General features: G+C 51.8%; 1 protein-coding gene across 1 annotated transcript; it reads left to right on the forward strand.

Annotated features, from left to right (window-relative positions):
- The first annotated feature begins 370 nt into the window (after positions 1-370).
- On the forward strand, positions 371-9,217 carry LOC130044503 (leukocyte immunoglobulin-like receptor subfamily A member 6). The gene is made up of 14 exons (XM_056137246.1): positions 371-401; positions 508-543; positions 697-981; positions 1,096-1,401; positions 1,652-1,702; positions 1,934-1,993; positions 2,113-2,148; positions 2,305-2,589; positions 2,704-3,044; positions 4,050-4,170; positions 4,500-4,550; positions 5,339-5,413; positions 8,886-8,936; positions 9,078-9,217. The coding sequence occupies exons 1-14, from the start codon at positions 371-373 to the stop codon at positions 9,215-9,217; spliced, it is 1,869 nt and encodes a 622-aa protein (XP_055993221.1).
- Positions 9,218-22,348: the final 13,131 nt, after the last annotated feature.

The raw sequence follows: 22,348 nt of genomic DNA on the forward strand, positions 1-22,348 counted from the left end.
TACTCCAGCAGAGAGGGGTTCCCATGGCTTTCGGGTCCCCGGGAGATTGCTAGTATCTAAGGCAGAAGTTCTTGCTCTTCTCGAGCACCTGAGTCCTGGGGACCGTGTGCACGGTGAGGGCCCAGGGAGGGGCTGAGAGTCGGGGTTTGGAGGAAAGGTGCCCAGGATCAGGTGAGGAGGAAGAAAGGACGCATGAGGTTCTAGAAATCTCTGCTGTTCCCCTGAAAAAGCTGTCCCGGGGGCAGTTCCCCTTCTGAGGGCTCTGAGGTGACACCCAGTGACTTGCCAGACCAGCCGCAAGGACACACCCTGTGTCTGTTCTGTGGGGCACAGAGTGCCCCCAAGCACAGCCAGGACAAGAGGAGGTGCCATGATCCCTTTCACGGCCCTACTCTGTCTGGGTGAGCCTCAGGGGGGACCCAAGTCTGGGGGAACACGGGATTCCGGAAACCCTGGGACGAGGTTCCCTCAGACTCAGGACAGGCTCTCAAAGGGTCTCTCTTCCAGGGCTGAGTATGGGCGCCAGAACCTCCATGAAGGCAGGTGAGTGTGTCCCCAGGACCAGGCACCCCCAGGAGAGAGCCCACATCTTGGAAGGGGGCTGCAGTTTTTGATGGGTGGGACGATGTGGGGTGTCCTGGGCCAGAGCTGAGACTGGGGCGGGAATGTCTGTGACCAGCCTCTGCTTCCTTCCAGGGACCCTGCCCAGACCCACCCTCTGGGCTGAGCCAGGCTCTGTGATCCCCAAGAGGAGCCCCGTGACCCTCTGGTGTCAGGGGTTCCCGGGGGCCCAGCACTTCCATCTGTTTGGAGAGAAAAAGGTATTGAACCTGAACAAAACCATGTCCCCGGGTCCCCAGAACAAGGCCACATTCACCATCTCCAGCATGACGTCATTTAGGACCGGGAATTACCGCTGTCAGTATGAGAGAGGGGGGCTGCGGTCAGAGCTCAGTGAGCCCGTTGAGCTGGTGGCCACAGGTGAGACTCACTCGGGGACCCAGAGCTGCCCAGGGAGTGGGTCTGCACCTGCGCCCAGGGGTCTACCTGAGGTGCTGGGCACGACCCCTGTAACCTCTGTCTTTGCCCTCCTAGGATATCACAGAAAACCTTCCCTTTCTGTCCTGCCGAGCCCTGTCGTGACCTCAGGGGGGACCGTGACCCTCAGGTGTATGGCCCGTGAGGGATTCAAGGCATTCATTCTGATTCAGGAGGGAGAACGCAGGCCCCCACGAACCCTTGAGTCACAGAGGAGCACCAGTAGGCGGGAGCACCAGGCCCTGTTCTTAGTGGGGCCCGTGACCCCCGGCCGCAGCTGGACGTTCAGGTGTTATGGCTATTATGCCTACAATCCTCAGGAGTGGTCTGAGCCCAGTGACCCCCTGCAGCTCCAAGTTTCAGGTGAGGATCCCGCTCCCCACCCCTCAGAGCTCAGCCAAGTAACCCACAAGAGCATTGTGGGGAGAGAAGCGGACAAGAGAAGGGGTCAGCCTCGGGACCATCCCCTAGGCTCCTCTTACTCCTCCCTTCCAGCTCTGGGCTGCTGGGGGTCAGGAGGGCAGCAGGAATTGGGGGTACAGGCAGATCTAGGGGAACTGTTGGCATAGGAGACTGGGGCTCAGCCTAGCCCCTCACTCTCGTCTCCCTGCAGAACCCTCTGTGGTCACCAGAGCCCTAGCTACAGCACCGAGGCTTCGCATGGGTGAGTAACCGTGTCTGCCCGAGACAGGGGACCCAGAGCAGGGTAGGACACTGATTCGGGTGAGGAGTGGACAGGCCCAGGTATCCCCCAGAAGGGGTGCCCCAGGGCACCGGTCTCTGTGCTGCTGCCCTGAAACAGCCTGTCCCTGTGGGCAGGTCCCCTTTCTGCGGGCTCAGAAGTGACTTCCTGTGACACACAGAGACATCTCCCACTCTCAGAGGGTCCTATGAGATCACAGCAGGTCTGAGTGGGGAGACGACATGACCCCTCTCACTGCCCTGCTCTTTCTAGGTGAGCCTCAGGGACACCCAGGTCTGGGGACCCAGAGGTTCTGGGACCCAGGACGTGGGGGGTCCTGGGACAAGGTTCCCTCAGACTCAGGACAGGGCCCCACAGGGCCTCTCTCTCAGGGCTGAGTGTGGGTGCCAGGACCCCCGTGCAGGCAGGCGAGTATGTCCCCAGGGCCAGGAACCCCTGGGACAGAGCCCACAGCAGGGACAGGGACATCAGTTTTGGGGAATGAGTGGGAGAATGTGAGGGGTCCTGGGACAGAGCTGGGACTGGGGCGGGAATGTCTGTGACCAGCCTTTGCTTCCTTCCAGGGACCCTGCCCAGACCCACCCTCTGGGCTGAGCCAGGCTCTGTGATCCTCAAGAGGAGTCCCGTGACCCTGTGGTGTCAGGGGTTCCCGGGGGCCCAGCACTTCCGTCTGTTAGGAGAGACAAGCGAATCGAGCCTGGACGAAACCATGTCCCCGGGTCCCCAGAACAAGGCCACATTCACCATCTCCAGCATGACGACATTTAACACTGGGAATTACCGCTGTCAGTATGAGAGAGGGGGGCTGCGGTCAGAGCTCAGTGAGCCCGTTGAGCTGGTGGCCACAGGTGAGACTCACTCGGGGACCAAGAGCTGCCCAGGGAGTGGGTCTGCACCTGGGCCCAGGGGTCTACCTGAGGTGCTGGGCGCGACCCCTGTAACCTCTGTCTCTGCCCTCCTAGGATATCACGGAAAACCGTCCCTTTCTGCCCTGCCGAGCCCTGTCGTGACCTCAGGGGGGAACGTGACCCTCAGGTGTATGGCCCCTGAGGCATTCAAGGCATTAATTCTGATTCAGGAGGGAGAACCCGGGCGCCCACGCACCCTTGATTTACAGAGGAGCACCAGTGGGCAGGTCCAGGCCTTGTTCTCAGTGGGGCCTGTGACCTCCGGCCGCAGCTGGACGTTCAGATGTTATGGCTATTATGCCTACAATCCTCAAGAGTGGTCAGAGCCCAGTGACGCCCTGCAGCTCCGAGTTTCAGGTGAAAATCCTGCACCCCACCCCTCAGAGCTCAGCCAAGTAACCCACAAGAGCATTGTGGGGAGAGAAGCGGACAAGAGAAGGGTTCAACCTCAGGAATGTCCCCTAGACTACTCTTACCCCTCCCTTCCACCTCTGGGCTGCTGGGGGTCAAGAGGGCTGCAGGAATTGGGGGTACAGGCAGATCTAGGGGAGCTGTTGGCATAGGAGACTTGGGATCAGCCTAGCCCCTCACTCTCATCTCCCTGCAGAACCCTCTGTGGTCACCAGAGCCCCAGCTACAACACCTAGGCTTCATATGGGTGAGTAACCGCGTCTGCCCGAGGCAGGGGATCCAGGGCAGGGTAGGACACTGATTCGGGTGAGGAGTGGACAGGCCCAGGTATCCCCCAGGAGGGGTGCCCCAGGACACCTGTCTCTGTACTGCTGCCCTGAAACAGCCTGTCCCAGTGGGCAGGTCCCCTTCCTGCGGGCTCAGACGTGACTTCCTGTGACACACAGGGACATCTTCCACTCTCTGAGGGTTCTATGAGATCACAGCAGGTCTGAGTGGGAAGACACCATGATCCCCTCTCACGGCCTTGCTTTGTCTGGGTGAGCCTCAGGGACACCCAGGTCTATGGGACCCAAGGTTAGGGGACCTGGGACTCAGGTGTCCCTGAGATGAGGTTCCTCAGAACTCAGGACAAACTCATAGCTTCTCTCTCCCAGGGATGAGTGTGGGCATCGGGACCCCTATTTGGTGTTTTCAGGTTTCAGGGGAGATCCCACAGTTGAGACGGGGGCTGCAGTTTTTGATGGGTGGGAGGATGTGAGGGGTCCTGGGCCAGAGCTGGGACTGGGGCGGGAATGTCTATGACCAGCCTCTGCTTCCTTCCAGGGACCCTGCCCAGACCTACCCTCTGGGCTGAGCCAGGCTCTGTGATCCCCCAGAGGAGCCCCGTGACCCTCTGGTGTCAGGGATCCCCGGGTGCCCAGCACTTCCGTCTGTTTGGAGAGACAAGCGGATCGAGCCTGGAAGAAACTATGCCCCTGGGTCCCCAGAACAAGGCCACATTCTCCATCTCCAGCATGACAACATTTAACACCGGGAGTTACCGCTGTCAGTATGAGAGGGGAGAGCTGCGGTCAGAGTTCAGTGAGCCCGTGGAGCTTGTGGTCACAGGTGAGACTCACTCGGGGACCCAGAGCTGCCCAGGGAGGGGGTCTGTGCCTGAGCAGCCCGTGGAGCTGGTGGTCATAGGTGAGACTCACTCGGGGACCCAAAGCTGCCCAGGGAGGGGGTCTGCCACCCTCAGGTGGGAGGGGGGGAGCAGGCAGGAAGAGCGGTCAGCCTCGGGACCGTCCCCTAGGCTCCTCTTACACCTCCCTTCCAGCTCTGGGCTGCTGGGGGTCAGGAGGGCAGCAGAAATTGGGGGTACAGGCAGATCTAGGGGAGCTGTTGGTATAGGAGACTCGGGCTCAGCCTAGCCCCTCACTCTCATCTCCCTGCAGAACCCTCTGTGGTCACCAGAGTCCCAGCTACAACACCTAGGCTTCGCATGGGTGAGTAACCGCGTCTGCCTGAGGCAGGGGATCCAGGGCAGGGTAGGACACTGATTCGGGTGAAGAGTGGACAGGACCAGGTATCCCCCAGAAGGGGTGCCCCAGGGCACCGGTCTCTGTACTGCTGCCCTGAAACAGCCTGTCCCAGTGGGCAGGTCCCCTTCCTGCGGGCTCAGACGTGACTTCCTGTGACACACAGGGACATCTCCCACTCTCTGAGGGTCCTATGAGATCACAGCAGGTCTGAGTGGGGAGACACCATGACCCCCTCTCACAGCCTTGCTTTGTCTGGGTGAGCCTCGGGGACACCCAGGTCTATGGGACCCAAAGTTAGGGGACCTGGGACTCAGGTGTCCCTGAGATGAGGTTCCTCAGGACTCAGGACAAACTCATAGCTTCTCTCTCCCAGGGCTGAGTGTGGGCATCAGGACCCCTATTTGGTGTTTTCAGGTTTCAGGGGAGATCCCACAGTTGAGATGGGGGCTGCAGTTTTTGATGGGTGGGAGGATGTGAGGGGTCCTGGGCCAGAGCTGGGACTGGGGCGGGAATGTCTGTGACCAGCCTCTGCTTCCTTCCAGGGACCCTGCCCAGACCCACCCTCTGGGCTGAGCCAGGCTCTGTAATCCCCCAGAGGAGCCCTGTGATCCTCTGGTGTCAGGGATCCCCGGGTGCCCAGCACTTCCGTCTGTTTGGAGAGACAAGCGGATCGAGCCTGGAGGAAACTATGTCCCCGGGTCCCCAAAACAAGGCCATATTCTCCATCTCCGATGTGACAACATTTGAGGCAGGGAGTTACCGCTGTCAGTATGAGAGGGGGGGGCTGAGGTCAGAGCTCAGCGAGCCCATGGTGCTGGTGGTCACAGGTGAGACTCACTCGGGGACCCAGTGCTGCCCAGGGAGGGGGTCTGCGCCTGAGCCCAGAGGGTCTACCTGAGGTGTTGGTTGCAACCCCTGCAACCTCTGTCCCTACCCTCCTAGGATATCACAGAAAACCATCCCTTTCTGCCCTGCCGAGCCCTGTCGTGACCTCAGGGGGAACTGTGACCCTCAGGTGTATGGCCCGTGAGGTATTCAACGCATTCATTCTGATTCAAGAGAGAGAACCCGGGCCCCCACGCACCCTCGAGTCACAGAGGAGCACCAATGGGCAGGTCCAGGCCCTGTTCTCAGTGGGGCCCGTAACCCCCGGCCGCAGCTGGACGTTCAGATGTTATGGCTATTATGCCTACAATCCTCAGGAGTGGTCTGAGCCCAGTGACCCCCTGCAGCTCCAAGTTTCAGGTGAGGATCCCGCTCCCCACCCCTCAGAGCTCAGCCAAGTAACCCACAAGAGCATTGGGGGGTGAGGAGCGGACAGGAGGAGGGCTCAGCCTCGGGTCCGTCTCCTAGGCTCCTCTTACCCCTCCCTTCCAGGTCTGGGCTGCTGCAGGTCAGGAGGGTAGCAGGAATTGGGTGTTCAGGCAGATCTAGGGGAGCTGTTGGCCTTGGAGACTCAGGCTCAGCCCAGCCCCTCACTCTCCCTTCTCATTGCAGGAACTTCTGGGGTCACCAGATCCCCACCCAGGTTCACTGTGGGTGAGTGGCCGTGTCTGCCAGAGGCAGGGCACCCAACCTGCTCTCAGAGTCCCTCTGGTTGTTGTGGACTGTTCCCATCTTGAGGATCTTCTTATCCCTGGGAGAGACAAGTGGCGGGGGGTGGGGGCGGGGGACCCTAAGCAGGGTCTGAGACTGGTGGTCATGGCCAAGGAGACTTGGAAACCCACCTGGATCAGGAGCTTAGGTGGGAGGGTGAGGACGCATCTCTGGGCCCTAGGCTGGGTCTGAGACTAGTGGTCATGGCCAAGGAGACTTGGAAACCCACCTGGATCAGGAGTTTAGTTGGGAGGGTAAGGACACATCCTGGCCCCCACTTCTCTGTGCTAACCCGAGGGCCCCCCTGACCCTCTCAACGTGCCCATGGAGCAGGTGGGTTGGAGCGATGCTGGTTTCCCAGAGGTGCTGCCCCTTGGACACTCGACTTGGACTTGACTCCCCTTACACCTTTAGTTTCTCTCTGTGCTCAGCCCTTCTCTCTGGGCTGAGCGCAGACACTGCCCTGAGGTTCCCTGCCTGTGCCTCATCCATCCCAGCTCCATTCATCCAGAAAAGCAAGCCCTCCCCCACACTCACAGGTGGTCCCTGAGGATGGAGATCCAGAGTAGTTGGAGTCAGGTTTCATTTCTCTCTGACCCCAATGCCTGAGCCTTCAGCTCCTGAACCTTGACACTGGTCTGGGTGGGGAGACTGTGTGACTACCCTACCTGAGTTCTTGGAGATACATCCACAGAGACCCCAATTTAGTCTGAACTCAATCTACCTGGGAAGCTAGAGGACCCCAGTGGGGCCGCAGAGCTAGTTAGTGATGGGAAGTGCAGAGTGGCAGGGACCCAGTGTCCAGGGCTCAGGCTAGCATGACCAGCTCCTCATCACATCCTTATTTCATGATTCTGGTGGCAGCCCCCACCACAGGCCCATCACAGACCAGCACAGACTCCAGCACGGGTGAGTAGGGGGCTCAGGACGGGCTGGTACAGATGGTCCCATCCTGTTAGGGGAGGTGGCCGGGGACAACAGGGGGGGGAGGTTCGTCAGCTCTGACCTCTACTGCCTCTGTCATCTATTCCCGGCTTCACGTCCCCAGAACTACATGGTAGAGAATCTCATGAGGGTGGGGGTGGCTGATTAGACCATTCAAATCTGATACCACAAATTTTAACCACATTTGTTCTAAGTTCTTGATTAATGCCTCTGAAATTCTGATGGCTAATGCATTGGCTATGTATGATGCTTGGGTCAGATGGTCATTTTGACAATGTTAATTCTCCCTACCACATGTGAAATCTTCTATTTCCTTGTGTCTTCTTCTATTTCTTTAATTAGTGAGCTACAGTTTTTTTATGTTTTATTCTTTCTCACCAGGTATCTCACCATGTATTGTTGATGCCCATCTGGATACTATATTGTATTGTTGGTTTACATCTGGACACTAACTGAAAGGGGTTGTCTTTTTATTTCTCTTCTGTTTCATTGCTTAGATATAAAATAAGACAGATATTGTGTATTAACTTCGAAGCCTGCTACTTTACTGTATTGTTTATTATTTCTAGGAGGATTTTTGTGGAAATTTTAGAGTCTTCTCTGTGTCCTATCAAAATAGATTTTAACTCTGGCACCAAGCAAGAGTACTGAGGTAGGGCATTTGCCTTTCATGGGACCAACTCAAATTTGATTCCCAGCATCCCATTTGGTCTCCCAGCCTGCCAGGAGTGACCCCTGAGCACAGAGCCAGGAGTAAACCCTGAGCACCACCAAGTGTGGCCAAAAAACAAACAAACAAACAAAATAGAGTTTAACTTCTTTTCTCATTTGAGTACCTTTAATTTACTTTTCTGCTTCTGGATGTTTTGAATGGAGAAGGATGGACATTGTCTTCTAAGGCACAAAACAAAGGATTCATTTTTTTCCCAAATAATCTACAATGGTGTCCAGTGTTCCTCCATCGAATGAGAAATGGAGACAGAAAGTGAGAGAGAGAAAGAGAAAAGTTAGCTGAAGAAGAAGGGCTTGTCTCTTTCCCATCTCAAATGCAACAAGTATGAGCACCAGCTACTCGTTCCCTGCACTCCTGCGTTCCACAGGCATAACTGAGCGCCCGGTGGGGAGGACACTGAACCCCTGGGATTCTCTGGGTCTTCATGTCGGTGTCCTCAGCCTCCTCCTCCTCAGGAGCAGCTGGAATGTGCTCTCTGTGTGACCCTCCCCGACACGGGACTGCTGCTCCACAAGCAGACCCACAGACAGTGGACTGGGAGATGCAGGCACAGCTCTCTGGTCCCACTGAGATGACAGCTGGCCTGGGCCATGTGCCTGCCCTTGCAAACACACTTACCTCTCTGAGGAACTGATACAGGAGGGAATAAAAGAGAGCTGAGCGACACGCAGGCTGGGAGGGAGTGAAAAAGGCAGTTCCCTGCTTGCCTGAGCGCTCGGACTCAGGATCTCCTGACCCCAATCTCCACAAACGGACTTCCAGTCTCCCGCATTAAAGAACATGTGTCAATGTCACATGTCCCAGAGGGCACCAACAGGCCACAAGTGCCATGACCACACATCCATCCGTTGTGTACTGGGAATAAGTCGAGGGTTAAACTCAGCTAACACATGAGCCTGGGGGACGCTGGTTAGGCCAGAGGGATGTTCCCCCAGAGAGAAGGGGCCATTCAGGGGCAGCCATGGGGGAAAGAGCGACCCTGATTCATTCACTCCTGAAGCTCCTCACACTTCTCTCCTTCTCAGGAACAGCTCCCACTACAAGACCAGCCCAGAACAAGACGAAATCCAAGCTCGGTGAGTCGGGAAGGGTCTCGGTTTGGGGACTGGCCAAGAGGTCACATTCTGCCAAGGGTTGGAGGTGGCCTTGGGAGCCATCAAGATCCAGGGGGTGCTGTGAACAGTGACCTCTGTGACCTGTTGATGTACCACTTCCAGCCCAAACCTCCCTGCCCCGGGACCACACAGTGGAGAATCTCCTGAGGTTGGGCGCTGCGGGCTTCATCCTGCTGGTCCTCGGAATTCTGCTTCTGGAGGCTCAGCACAGTCTGAGGAGACCTGAGGCCGCCAGCCACTGACCAGAGGGTCCATATGCCCTAGGTGGAGGGACCCAGACTCTGGCTTGGACCCAGCAGGTGCAGTGGGAGGGCATCTGTGCCCCTGGAGGTGGAGGGCTCAGAGCCTGTGGAAACGCCCCCTTCCCTCTTGCTGGATATCTCGCTGCTTCCTGCTTTTCCCAGGTTCTAAGCCAACATCTTCTCCTGTGGCCAGCTTGGGTCCACACCCTGTGCTCGATAGCACCCCATGCCTCCAGGCAGAGCCTTTTTGCTCATTTTTGCTGTGATGCTTCAGGAAGCCACCCCCATCCCAGCTTCCCCTTGCAACTGCTAATGATGAGTTTACAGAGTAATTAAATCACCTTGGGGCTGGAGCAATAGCACAGTGGGTAGGGCGTTTGCCTTGCACGTGGCCAACCCGGGTTCAATTCCCAGCATCCCATATGGTCCCCTGAGTACCTCCAGAGGTAATTCCTGAGCGCAGAGCCAGGAGTAACCCCTGTGCATTGCCGGGTGTGACCCAAAAAGAAAAAAAAGAAATTAAACCACCGAAAGTTAGGTATATGGGAGCCACGCCTACAAACTACCTCTGACTCAGCCATACAAGCTCACTTATTGGCCTTATTTCAGAGACCCATAAATAAACCTGAAAAGAGATCAAAAGCTGCAATTAATCTCAGACCCGTGCATGGCTAAGAGACTGGAGTAAATCAGAGAGGGGCAGGTTGCCCTGGTGCCCACCCAATGAGAGCCCCTGGCAGCTGCTTGCTTCCACAAACCAAAGTTGCCACCATAGCCCTGGCCTGACTCCACCGTCTCAGGACGGACCTCACCAAGATATAATCTGCTGAAAATTTGGGTATGCGGATTTTGTAACTGAAATCTCTAGACTTTCTTGGAGTTGGGATGGACTACCCCGCCCACCTCCCTGTACTTCTGGAAGCCTTGGCAGTCATATCCACACCCAAAGTGGCCACGCAATTGAAATGCTACTCCAGCCTTACCGCCCTGATAAAAATGTTGAATGCCCTGAACAAACACAATGACCTCTTAGCCTGTATTGCAAATCACAATGCACAAGAGGAAAAGGAGAGAGAGCAAGAAGGAAAGCACCTTCCATGGAGGGAGGCTGGGGGCTTGGGTGTGGGAGGTTGGGGGATGGACGAAGGGAAACGGGACATTGGTGATGGGAAATATACACTGGTGGAAGGATAGGTGCTGGATCATTGTATGACTGAAACCAAATTATTAATAGCTTTGTAATGGTCTATCTCATGGATAATTCAATTTAAAAAAATTTTAAATAAAAATAAGTAATGTGGAGTTCATGCCCAATTCAATCAGCTTAATTAATGGCTGAATAAATAGCAGTACTCCTACATTTCAAAAAAAAGAAATGGGACTGGAAAGAGAGCACAGCGAGTAGGGCGTTTGCCTTGCACTCGGCCGACCCGGGTTCGATTCCCAGCATCCCATATGGTCCCCTGAGCACCGCTAGGAGTAACTCCTGAGTGCAGAGCCAGGAGTAACCCCTGTGCATCGCTGGGTGTGACCCAAGAAGAAAAAATAACAAAAAAATAACAAAAATATAACAAATAAAAGTGAACACAAGTGTCCAGCTGAGTGACTGATATTTTAAATGATTCCTGAACAGCTCCTCTGCACTCCAGACAGACCTGGTTTCCACCTGCACCTGGATATTTCCCCAAGCCCCGCCAGGAAAAAGCCCTGAGCACAACCAGATGTATGGCAAAAACCCAACCCCAACCATGGAACCCGGAATAGTGTCACACCTAAACCCTCATCCTCTGGTGTGGCCACCCCACCGCCCACTACAGGGCCAGGGACAGGGCGAGAGGCCAGCGCAGATCTGGGACTGGCACCCGGCAGGGCTGGGACTCACTGTGGCCTGAGGGTCCCCAGCAGCCATCCCTGGACAATCTCCAGGAAGCACCACAAAACCCCAGGACACCGAAGCCACCATGCCAGCACCCCCCCGCCCAACACACACACCCGCCCCAGTTCTCTGGACGCCAGGCCCAGCACCACCATTTGTGCAAATAAGGACGATGTGAACCTTCCTTCTCAGCTCCTCTGCAGAAGACTCTGTACTTGGCCATGTGTGAAGCCCAACATCTCCTTGTGTGTACACACCTGAGTCAGTACCCACATCTCAAAGTCCATCAGTCCTTAGCACAAGGGGGTGGAGGCCATTATTATCTCTGAGCTGCAGCAAAGACAGCCAGCCAGACAGGAAGGGACCTCCAATCAGGGCACCAGGACTCACCAGAGCGCTCCCTCTCTACCCCCCCACCTCTCTCTTCCTCCTTCCATCCCTCCCTCTCTCTCTTCCTCTCTCGCCTTCCTCTCCCTCTCCAACTCTTCTCTCCCTCTTTCTTCTCCAATCCCCTACCCCCCTCTCTCTACTTCCCATCTCTGGAACAATGGGAGCTCTGATCAGGGCTGTTCTAACCTGGAATAGTGAGTCTTTCTGCTTTGAAGTAGAAGAGTGTCACCATCCACACTGGTCTTAAGACATGGGAGGACTTGGTGACCATCCAGACCTGGAAGGGACGTCCTGCTTCTATAGATCCCGCACTCAGGCCTGGGCACATGAGCAGGAGTCGTGGTCTGGCCCCAGAGGCAGACTCCCCCTGCTCGGCCTGCCCCAGGGCAGGAGCAAACTCCCACGGCCCCACCCCTTCCAGCTGAGCTGCCCACAGTCCGACCCAGCACACACCTCATGGGCCAGGACTCTCACAGTCATGTCCAGTCTGGCCATTCTCACAGCTCATTGTCACCCTCCTCATGATCCAGCTGTCACCCCCACCCAGGTTCCTGGTTCCTGCCTGAGCAGGTCCACTCTCCTCTGTGATCAGGAACAAGTCACACTGGTGACTGTTCCCCTGCCTGGCCCTGATGCCAAGTAGGGACCCAGGGGCAGGAGCCGGGGATCCTGCGTCACTCCTGACCCTCTGCCTGCACTGTCCTGCCAGAAGCTTCTGCTTCCACACCAGGTCTCAGAGGGGGCCCCAGATGGTCCTGCTGGGGGGCTCAGGGCTCTCTGCAGCTGCTCCTGCCCAGACGCCCACTGTCCCAAACCAGTGGGTGGGTCCCTCTCCTGCCAGGTGCCCACAGAGCCCCTGTGTCTCAGGGCGGGGCTGGAAGCTGACTGTGGAGTTCTCCTCAAGGGGTCCTGAACACACAGAGTGTCAGGATGAAAGAGCAGAGGATCCAAGGAGTTGGATATTAACCCTAAGGATTTTAGGCTCATCAGTAAATTGCCTCTCTTACTCCCCCCAGAGAAGCTTACGGTGCTCTTGCGAGCACCCCTAGTGCCCAGAGTTTATCTTTAACTCTTCCTTTGTGTTAGTTACTGAATTCCCCTAGTCAGGTTTGGTTACTTATAAGTTGAACCTTCTGGTGACTCTGGATTTTGTATTTGTAGTGAATTACTTGCTTTCCTGATTCCCCTATAACCCTTCCATATTTTACCATAGAAAAATGTTCTTTGCTTAAACACAGAAAGACTGTTAATGCTATGCTCCTAATACTTGGGAGTTAATTGACTCTGAAATATATCTACTCCTGGGCATCCATCATAATTATTTGACTCAGGCTTCAGTTGTTGTAGTTCCTAACACCCTAAAAGGGAGGTCCCGCCGTGGGACTGGGATGGGCCTGGGGCCAACAGCAAAGCTACCCAGGCAACAAAATAGGACAATCTAGAGAGCATAAAAGTGCAGTCTTGATGCAAGTTGTTATGATTTAAGAGACAGGACCCCCATGGAGAAGGAAATGCTGAACTAGCCTGAGGACTAAGATCTGAGAGTTACGATAAAAACCTTGATTGCCCTCAGAACCCAGAGAACTAAGCTTTGGAATGTTATGTATCTTACTGTGTTCATCCAAATAGCTGCAAGGATTTGTAAGAAGTAAACTTCATTGTTTAATAAGTACTAGTAGCAAGGGAAAGAGAAAAGCAATATGCTTGTTGCTCCTGGGCTAATCTCTCCATATAGCTCCTGGAAAACAGAGTGTCTCGACTTAATCCCCCAAGAGAATTTCCTCCACTAAAACACTTTACCTCTGTAAATGATCACCACACCTACATGCAGTTCCATACTTCGAACCCCCTCAGGTGTCCTATAAGTATGCTAGCAGCTCTGTGTGAAACGGGCCATTCTGACTGTGGGAAGCTGGCCCTTTAACTGACCAAGGCCTAAGTGCCTGTATGGTCATCCTGACCTACGACCCCACGGCAGGCACAGCCTGTGCTATGTATGGTCATCTTGACCTACGTGACCCCGCAACAGGCAAAACCAGTGCTATGTATGGTTATCTTGATGTATGGTTATCCTGAGAGAACATCTGTCATGGCTGTCAGTAATAACAAGAAGTAACTATCTCGTGTCTGGTATGTGATGCATGTAAATTTTATAAATCATATGGACATGGCTCTTTGTGTATCTACCTCATGTCTGGTAAATCATATGGACATGGCCCTTTGTGTAATCACCTCGTGTCTGGTACCAGATACACATAAACCTTGTAATGCATGATAGGTGAAAACAAACCTTCCTAACCATATATGGGCACGACCTTTTGTGTAGCTGCCTCACTAATGGATATATACCCTGATTGCCCCCAATAAAGTCCTGTCCCTTTTTCTCTCTGTTTCTGAGCTGCATTCTGTCTCTTGTGTCTCGTGTTCATTCGGTCGGTCCTTCCCAGCATCTACGGATCCTAGGGCCACCTCCGCAGGCCGGAGAGTGGTCTGGCGGGGCCCCCCCGCAACTGGCGCCCAACGTGGGGCTCGAACCCACGACCCTGAGATTAAGAGTCTCATGCTCTAAAAAAAAAAAAAAAAAAAAAAAACTTGGGAGTGCCTGAATGATTTCTATCTTTTCTATCTGACCCTCAGCCCAGGAGAGCTTCCCGGAGCCTTGTGGATTGTAGGGCATTTTTGAATCAGATGTAGAGGATGCTGTGAAAGATTCAGAGGCCTTCTTATGAGAGAAAAGCCTCTCGGGCCTCCTCTCCCGTGAAGAAGCCCATATCCCAGTGCCCCTTGGTTACTATCCCCATGCCTGTTCCTCAGGCTAATGTTCCTCATTTATACCCAGTTCTTAAGGACAATCCCACAGAGCCACCCTTTTCTCCCCACCATGACTTCCCTTCTGTCCTATCCCCAGAGATGAGGCAGACCTCCAGCAGGAGGCTGCCCAATATCTAGAGCCCAAATGGCCCCCACACCTCCCTACCTTTTCTTCCTGACCTCCCCCTTACAACCCTAAAATGTATTTGCAAGAGAAAATTGACCTCTCTTTGGCTGCAGAATTCGAGTTATGCACTGCTAATTAGTAACTTGATCTGGAAAACCTGGCGCCAGGAGAAGACTTGGAAGAACTGAAACCTCTAAGGTGAAAATCACGTACACGCCCTTTGGGCAAATTCGGAAATCTCTGTGTGACTGGTGAGTGTGGTGCGCACCCGTGTAAGTGGAGGACCGGTCCGAGCAAGTGTAGGAGTGTGATCTGTGCGTGTGTTCCCAGTGTCTGTATTGTCTTAATATCTTTCTCCTAGTTCTGTTTATTAAGATTGTTTAACATGGGTCAGAATCGATCGACCCCCAAGGCTTTAATTCCTAATCACTTCTCTGAGATCCACAGGAAAGCTCAGGATCTGGGCTTGAGGGTCAAGAAAGGTAAGTTTGGCATTTATTGTTCATCAGAATGACCTTCCTTTGGTGTGGATTGGCCCCCACAAGGTTCTTTCTCAACAAATCATGTGGCTCCAGTAAAAGAGGTAATCTGTAGAAAATCTGCTGTGAAGGTATACTCCCCTGGAAATCTCTAGGGGGCATGGGGAAGGAATGTGATAACCTCTATGTGAATGGTCTCTGCAAAGAGGCACCCCTCCTTTGTCTGTTTTGCATCACCCTCCACTAGGAGGAAGCCCACTGGTGAGAAAGACTCTGGGAAACTAAGGCAGGCCAATTTCCAGGCATAAGATCCTTTTCCCAGTATCATGCTAAGCGAAATGAGTCAGAAAGAGAGGGATAGACATAGAAAGATTGCATTCATCTGGGGGATATAAAGTAACAAAGTAAGAGATTAATACCCAAGAATAGCTGAGATCAGCACCAGGAGGATTACTCCATAACTTAGAGGCCAGCCGGGTATCCTAGAGGAAAGGGCAGTTCAGATAGAGAAGGGAGCACCAAATAAAGGATGTTTGGAGGATCCTCCCAGGAGGGGAGATGCATGTCGAAAGTAGACTATGGACTGAACATGTTTGCCACTCAATGCCTCTTTTGCAGACCACAACACCCAAAAGGAGAGAGAGAACACAGGGGATTGCCCTGCCACAGAGACAGGGGGGATGGGGGGATGGGGGTGGGAGGGATATTATCCATGGTGGTGGAAAATGGGCACTGGTGGAGGGATGGGTATCTGATCATTGTATAATTGAAACCAAAGCACAAAAAATTGTAAATCTACAACTTTAAAAAAAAATAAAATACAATAAAGGGAAAAAAAAAAAAGATCCTTTTCCCCACCCAGGTCTAACTAGAAGATAGAGGTCAATTGAAATGCTAATGAAGACAGTTCAAAAAAAAAAAAAGGGGGGGGTAAAAGGCCAAAGTAAAGGCCAATTTACAGGGGGTTAGAATCCCCTTGGAGAGGCCAAAGAGACAGACCTGGAAAAAAGTTTTGCCAAGGAACCATCCTTTTTTTATGTAGATTATTGCTTGCAATTAGAAAAACATCCTAGGAGCCTCCAACTAGGTAGTTTAGATAAAGAGTATCTTGTTGACCTCTGTAACACCTTGTGGCCTGAATATAGTGGGGAAAGATAGCCAGTGAATGGCAGTTTGCATTACCAGATTATTTTAGAGTCAGATCTTTGCAGGTAAACTAAAGAAATAGGAGTATCAAAGCAGAGGAGGCAGGAAAATGCAACATCTTATGATTAACTGTTTGACATCAGAAACAAAGAAGTGTGTCACTAAGGAGCCAGTCCCCATGTCTGATAAGAATCTCCCTGCCTCAGAATTAGCCTTGGCTAAAAAATGGTAACATCTTTGTCATAGTCTATTTTGCCGGCTTATATCAACAAAAGCGCTTTCCTGACCCATTTTTAACAAGCAGGAGACTGGCTGGTCAGGTTGGGAAATGGGGAGCAGTGTTTCTCCGCCCTGGGGACTGTCCCTTCCTTTCTCAGACCATCATTTCTCCCTGTCATTTTTTGAAGGGTCAGATTGATCGATCAATTGCAGATGTGTGCACATGTATGTTTTGTGTTTTAGTCAGTTCATTGTCTGTCTGTCTGTCTGTCTGTCTATGTGGAACACTCGAGTGTTGGAACCAGGCTGAAATCAGAAGTAGAAATTCTAGAGAAGTTAGTGACATGCAACCCAGTGATTTAAGAAATGCAGTTGTTTTTGGAACCTGTCAGACAAGGGTGAATCCTTATCAGAAGGTTGAGCCTATAGAGAAAGCAGAATTCTCAATCTAAATTTCTTTGTAGAATAACATTAATGATTATGTGATTAACAGTTGAAATCCTTTTGAACTTAAGAATCTTGTACTATCTAGAAGAGCTATGGAACTAGAGCCTAAAACTAAAGGGAAATAAGAGTTCAGAGAAAGCAAGACTTTATCTTATAATCCTCAGCTAACTTTAATGAAAAATTAGGCCGCTTTTACAAACTACAGAGGTACAGAAGCCATTAAAATGAAGTTTCCTTATTTTCCTAAACAGTGGCAATTTATAGGATAACAATTGGATTTGTCCATTCGCCCTTGACACAAGGAGCTAAGGTTTATCAGGCTACACCCATCACAGTGCTCCTGAGTCACTTCCATTCCTTTGTTTTCCTGTAACCACTTCTCTATGCTCTCCTCCCCAACCAGTTAATCAGCTTTCCCCCTAGTCAGAATCTGTTAATTTGTAAGATCAGATCCTTCTAGGACACTGAACTTGTATTGTAAATTGTGAGTCGATCTGCTAAGTGAGAATCTGTCCTAGAAGAATGTCCTGACTAGTTTGGATGAGGCTAAACATTTTTCCCTTTCAAATGGTCTTAAGTAAATAATTTCAGTATACTGCGAGACAGCTTCTCTTATCTCATGGAGCAGATCTCAGGTGCTAGCCAGGCCTGATCTTTGGGGTGTAGATGCCAGACTCCAAGAAGGCTGATCTTTGAGATGTAGATTGGTCTTTGATGTGCTAATCCAAGTGCTTGTAGCTTGTAAAAGGTGAAGCCAAAATTACTGGCCTGCAGATGTAAAGAAGCAATGTATGTTTTGCTGCCTCAGTGTTCTTTCTCTTTTTGATGACATCACTGTATTGTCCCTTTAGAGGTACCATGTTCTATATGAGGAGATTTCAGGGCTCTCTACTAGGAGGTCTGAGAGAACAGGGGAAAACATGCTTGAGAGAACCTGAGTTTCTTTTATGGGATATAATGAGACTGTAAGAATGGGCTGGGAGAGACAGAAGAGATACGAGAGTGAATGGAGAGAGGATTGGAATAAACTGCAACTAAGGTCAAGCAGCCTGGCCATAAGGTTTCCTTCCTTTTCCTGCCCATCGCCATCCACCTCCCTGGAGTGGGGGAAACTACCTAATGCGGGCGGTGGGAGAGATAGATTGCTGCCATCCTTTTTGTGTTCACACAGGAATTCAAATATTTTCTTATGCTAATATCAAAGTTTGGTAAAAAATCCAAAGGGCTTTTTCTGTGTCTGAAAGCATGTTTGTATTCTTGTGGAATTGTTAAAAATATCTGGTGTAGAAAGCTCATGATTTTAAATAATTAAGGTACAAGAACTATTGAAATTAATCCAAAGAAGTTTTTATCATGTTTTATAAAAATTGATCATAGGTCTTATGTTGTTATGTTAATGTACATGTTTGTATCTGCCTTGGATTAGAATGTTTGATCTAGAAGGAGTTAAAATAACTATGACACATGAAAACAGGTTCAAAAAGTAATGGTTTAGTTTAAACATGAGTTTCTAGAGTTATAAAATTGGTTGCAAAATTTGTCTTACCAGTGCTCTATCTGATCTCTGAGACTCTTCGTAACAAAAATTTCTAGAAGTTCTAAGAGTTATAAAGTGGAATAATCTCAGATGTCAGCCTTCTGTAATGGTCTCTGAGAATGGAGAATTTCATGGAAAATGTGGGAAATTTTACTAACTACATTGTTAATCAACCTGTCCAGTGTTTGAAAGTACATGCTATTATTTTGATAACTTTATTTCATGCAAAGCCTTGTCACCAGATATCAACCTGGCCCTGCTCTTCAGAAAGCTTTGTACTCAAGTGTGAAATACTTAATGTTTCATAATAATCTGAGTGCTTTAATCTTTTGTAGTTGTATTTTCCTGGAAATCAGAATTTTAAGATGTCTTCTGGTTAATTTCTAATGTAAAGTGATCTTTTGCCCAGTGAATATACCTTGTAAGAGCTTTAATTGAGCATTTTTTAAGGCTATTTGAATACCTATGGAAGCATTGCAGAGTACAGTTTTTGTTAAGTGAGATTAAGATAACATTTCCCCCTTTCCTTCCCCTCCTCCCCCTGCCATTTCTACCCCTCTCCCGTCTGGCTCTGTAGACACCCTCGGGGTCCTAGTGGTCGCTGGCTTTGCCTTCAGCCAGTCCCTCCATTTTTTGATGCCATTGGCCACAATGCTTCCTATGGTGTCTCTCCCTCATTTGGTGGTCCCCCGTATTTTGTACCACCCAACTTCCACCCTTTATGATTACGGGTCCCCCTGCAATGTTGCCTCACCCCGCCAACTCCACCACGAGCCTGTCACCGCCCTCACCGTCGCCGCCCTGTTCACCCTCGGCCTTGCGGGCTCTGGTATGAGCATCAAAGCCCTGACCTCACAGCACTCCGGTCTAGCTACACTTCACGCCGCCGTGGATGCCGATTTAGAGCGCCTTGAACAATCCATCTCTCACCTCGAGGATTCGCTGATGTCTCTTTCGGAGGTTGCTCTTCAAACCACCAAGGACTGGACTTGTTCTTTATGAGAGAGGGGTGATTGTGTGCTGCATTGGGGGAAGAGTGCTGTTTCTATGTCAGTCATAGTGGGGTCATCAGGAATTCTATGCGGGACTTCAGGAGGGCCTGGACTGGACTTGCTCTTTATGAAAGAGGGGGGATTGTGTGCTGCCTTAGGGGAAGAGTGTTGCTTTTATGTTAACCACAGTGGAGTGATTAAAAACTCCATGCGTGAATTAAGGGAAGGTTTAGAGCAGAGACGTCGGGAACGTGAGTCTTCTAGCTCTGGGTGGGCCCTGCACACTCTACTTCCTTACTTGTTGCCACTCTTGGGTCCCCTGACTGCCCTTTTATTGATTGCTACTGTGGGCCCCTGCATTTTTAATCGAATTACCGCTTTTGTTAGACAACAGATAGCTTCTCTATCTGCCAACCCCATACAAGTACATTACCACCGCCTGGCAATGGAAGATGCTTCCCTGGACTGTGCGGCCGCAAAATCTGCTGCTGCAGAGGACAGCTCACGGATCACGGTTGATTGGACCCATCCTTGAGTTGTTCTTGGCCAGCTCCCCCGCCCCTCTCTGATCTGACACTCTGGGTATGAAAGAGTCGGACTTTACCCTATTCCATTTTTTTCAGCCGCTAGGTGTCTGGCAAAGCACTGCAAGGGAGGCCTCATGGCTGCTTCCGACTCCCTGTGGAGTACACTGGGCCTGCATGGAGGTTTCCTCTGCCTAGCGCTGGCCCTTTTCCGCGGCTCCCCTCCACTAGTAGGGTGATCAGGGGAAAACGGGCTTTTTCCACTCTCCTCCCCTCCGCAAAACAGAGGTATTCTGGATATTTTGGAGGGACCCAGTCAATGCTCCCCCTAGCTGGCGTCTTTTATAATAAAGGAAGGGGGAGATGTGGGAAGCTGGCCCTTTAACTGACCAAGGCCTAAGTGCCTGTATGGTCATCCTGACCTACGACCCCACGGCAGGCACAGCCTGTGCTATGTATGGTCATCTTGACCTACGTGACCCCGCAGCAGGCAAAACCAGTGCTATGTATGGTTATCTTGATGTATGGTTATCCTGAGAGAACATCTGTCATGGCTGTCAGTAATAACAAGAAGTAACTATCTCGTGTCTGGTATGTGATGCATGTAAATTTTATAAATCATATGGACATGGCTCTTTGTGTATCTACCTCATGTCTGGTAAATCATATGGACATGGCCCTTTGTGTAATCACCTCGTGTCTGGTACCAGATACACATAAACCTTGTAATGCATGATAGGTGAAAACAAACCTTCCTAACCATATATGGGCACGACCTTTTGTGTAGCTGCCTCACTAATGGATATATACCCTGATTGCCCCCAATAAAGTCCTGTCCCTTTTTCTCTCTGTTTCTGAGCTGCATTCTGTCTCTTGTGTCTCGTGTTCATTCGGTCGGTCCTTCCCAGCACCTACGGATCCTAGGGCCACCTCCGCAGGCCGGAGAGTGGTCTGGCGGGGCCCCCCGCATCTGACCATCTATCTTGAGTTTCCATCTCTTTATCCCTGTGCTGGGGAGGCAGCTCTCAGCCATGAACATGTCACACACTTGAACTCACCCCTGGTCCTGCGCCCCTGCCTGTGGGCCCGTCCGGCCGGCTGGGCTCTGCTTTCCCCGAAGATAGCCCCTCCACCGTGCTCAGTTCTTAGTGGAGGCAACGTGAGGCCATTGCCCCCTCCTGCATTTGGAGGGTTGAAAGTTTCAGAAACACAGGAAATGCCTTTGTTCATGTCAGGACAGGTCCGGGCTCTGCCTGGGGCCACCTGAGAAGGACCCTATTTCCATCCAACCCCCACACTGACATTGCATCTGTTCTGGAAATGTTCCAGATCCACCCTCCAGACCCCGCACACTGGTCCACAGACACTGCCCCACCCCCCATGGAGGAAATGGAGGATCAGAGAAGGGTCCAGGCTGCTCGGGGCAGAGTGACATTTCAGGCAATAGTCGAACCCTTGGCCTTAGGTGACAAAACTCAGTAGCAAGCAGTAGAGAGAGGAAGATGACACTTGAGGTGATGTATGGACACCAGTGGACACTTGAGGCAATAAAATGACACCGGTGGGGGTCATGGGCACGTTGGTGGCAGCAGGTGAAGTAATCTCGCACATCAACACCATAACCTTTCCACTGTTTTAACCAGCTGAAATGTAATCATAAGCATCATGCATGATCTGAGTCTGCACTTGGCTCCACTGGACACTCATTATCCTCTAGAGGAAAGTGATGAGAGATGACACTCTCCGTAGGGACACAGGGAGGGTCAGTCCTGTCATCTCCTCACCACACACTGATGCCCTCATGAGCAGATGATCACACAGTGCAATTTGTCTGGGACTCCTGGGCACCCCCCTGGATCAGAGGCCTCCTTTTTGGCTTATCAAACATCAGCACGTGCCTGGTGTGTGAGCAGGTGCAGAGAAAAGCAGAGATCACCCCTTCATGCCCGGGGTGAGCAAGAGTCAGAGACAAGCAGGGGAGCAGGCAGGAATAGTTTTGCTCACAGGAGTGTGTGAGTCTGTCTCTGAGTATGTGTGCGATTATGACTGTGAGCGTGTGTGACTGTGAATGAGTGTCTGTGAGTGTGTGAGCATGTGTGAGTGTATGTGAGTCATGTGTGAGTGTGTGAGTGTATGAATATGCGTGTGATTTTGAGAGTGTGTGTGAGTGTGAAAGTGTATGAGTGTATGTGAGTCGTGTGTGTTGTGGTTTTGAGTGTGTATGTGTGAATGTGTGGATATGCGTGTGATTTTTGAGTGTGTGTGTGTGAAAGCATGTGTGACTGTATGTGAGTCATGTGTTTTGGGTGGGTGTGTACATGCGTGTGCGGTGCCCTAACTGGGAGCTGTGGGAGCCCTTGCTCCGCAGTCCCCAGCCCACCCAGCACCCAGGCTACTCTGAGGGACCCTTCATGTTGAGCCAGAGCTAACCCGGTGTGACAGGCTACACAGCCCCGGCCAGGCCTCTGCCCTATGTGCCAGGGTCCAAGTCGTCCCCGCTTTATTCAGAAGATGCAACTGATCTCTCTCGGAAGCATAGGGCTTTCTGCTCCTGTGGGGCCACCAAGTTTCAAAAACCCTGTA

Source organism: Sorex fumeus, unplaced genomic scaffold, assembly GCF_029834395.1.
Source record: "Sorex fumeus unplaced genomic scaffold, SorFum_2.1 ptg000122l, whole genome shotgun sequence".
Taxonomy (NCBI): domain Eukaryota; kingdom Metazoa; phylum Chordata; class Mammalia; order Eulipotyphla; family Soricidae; genus Sorex; species Sorex fumeus.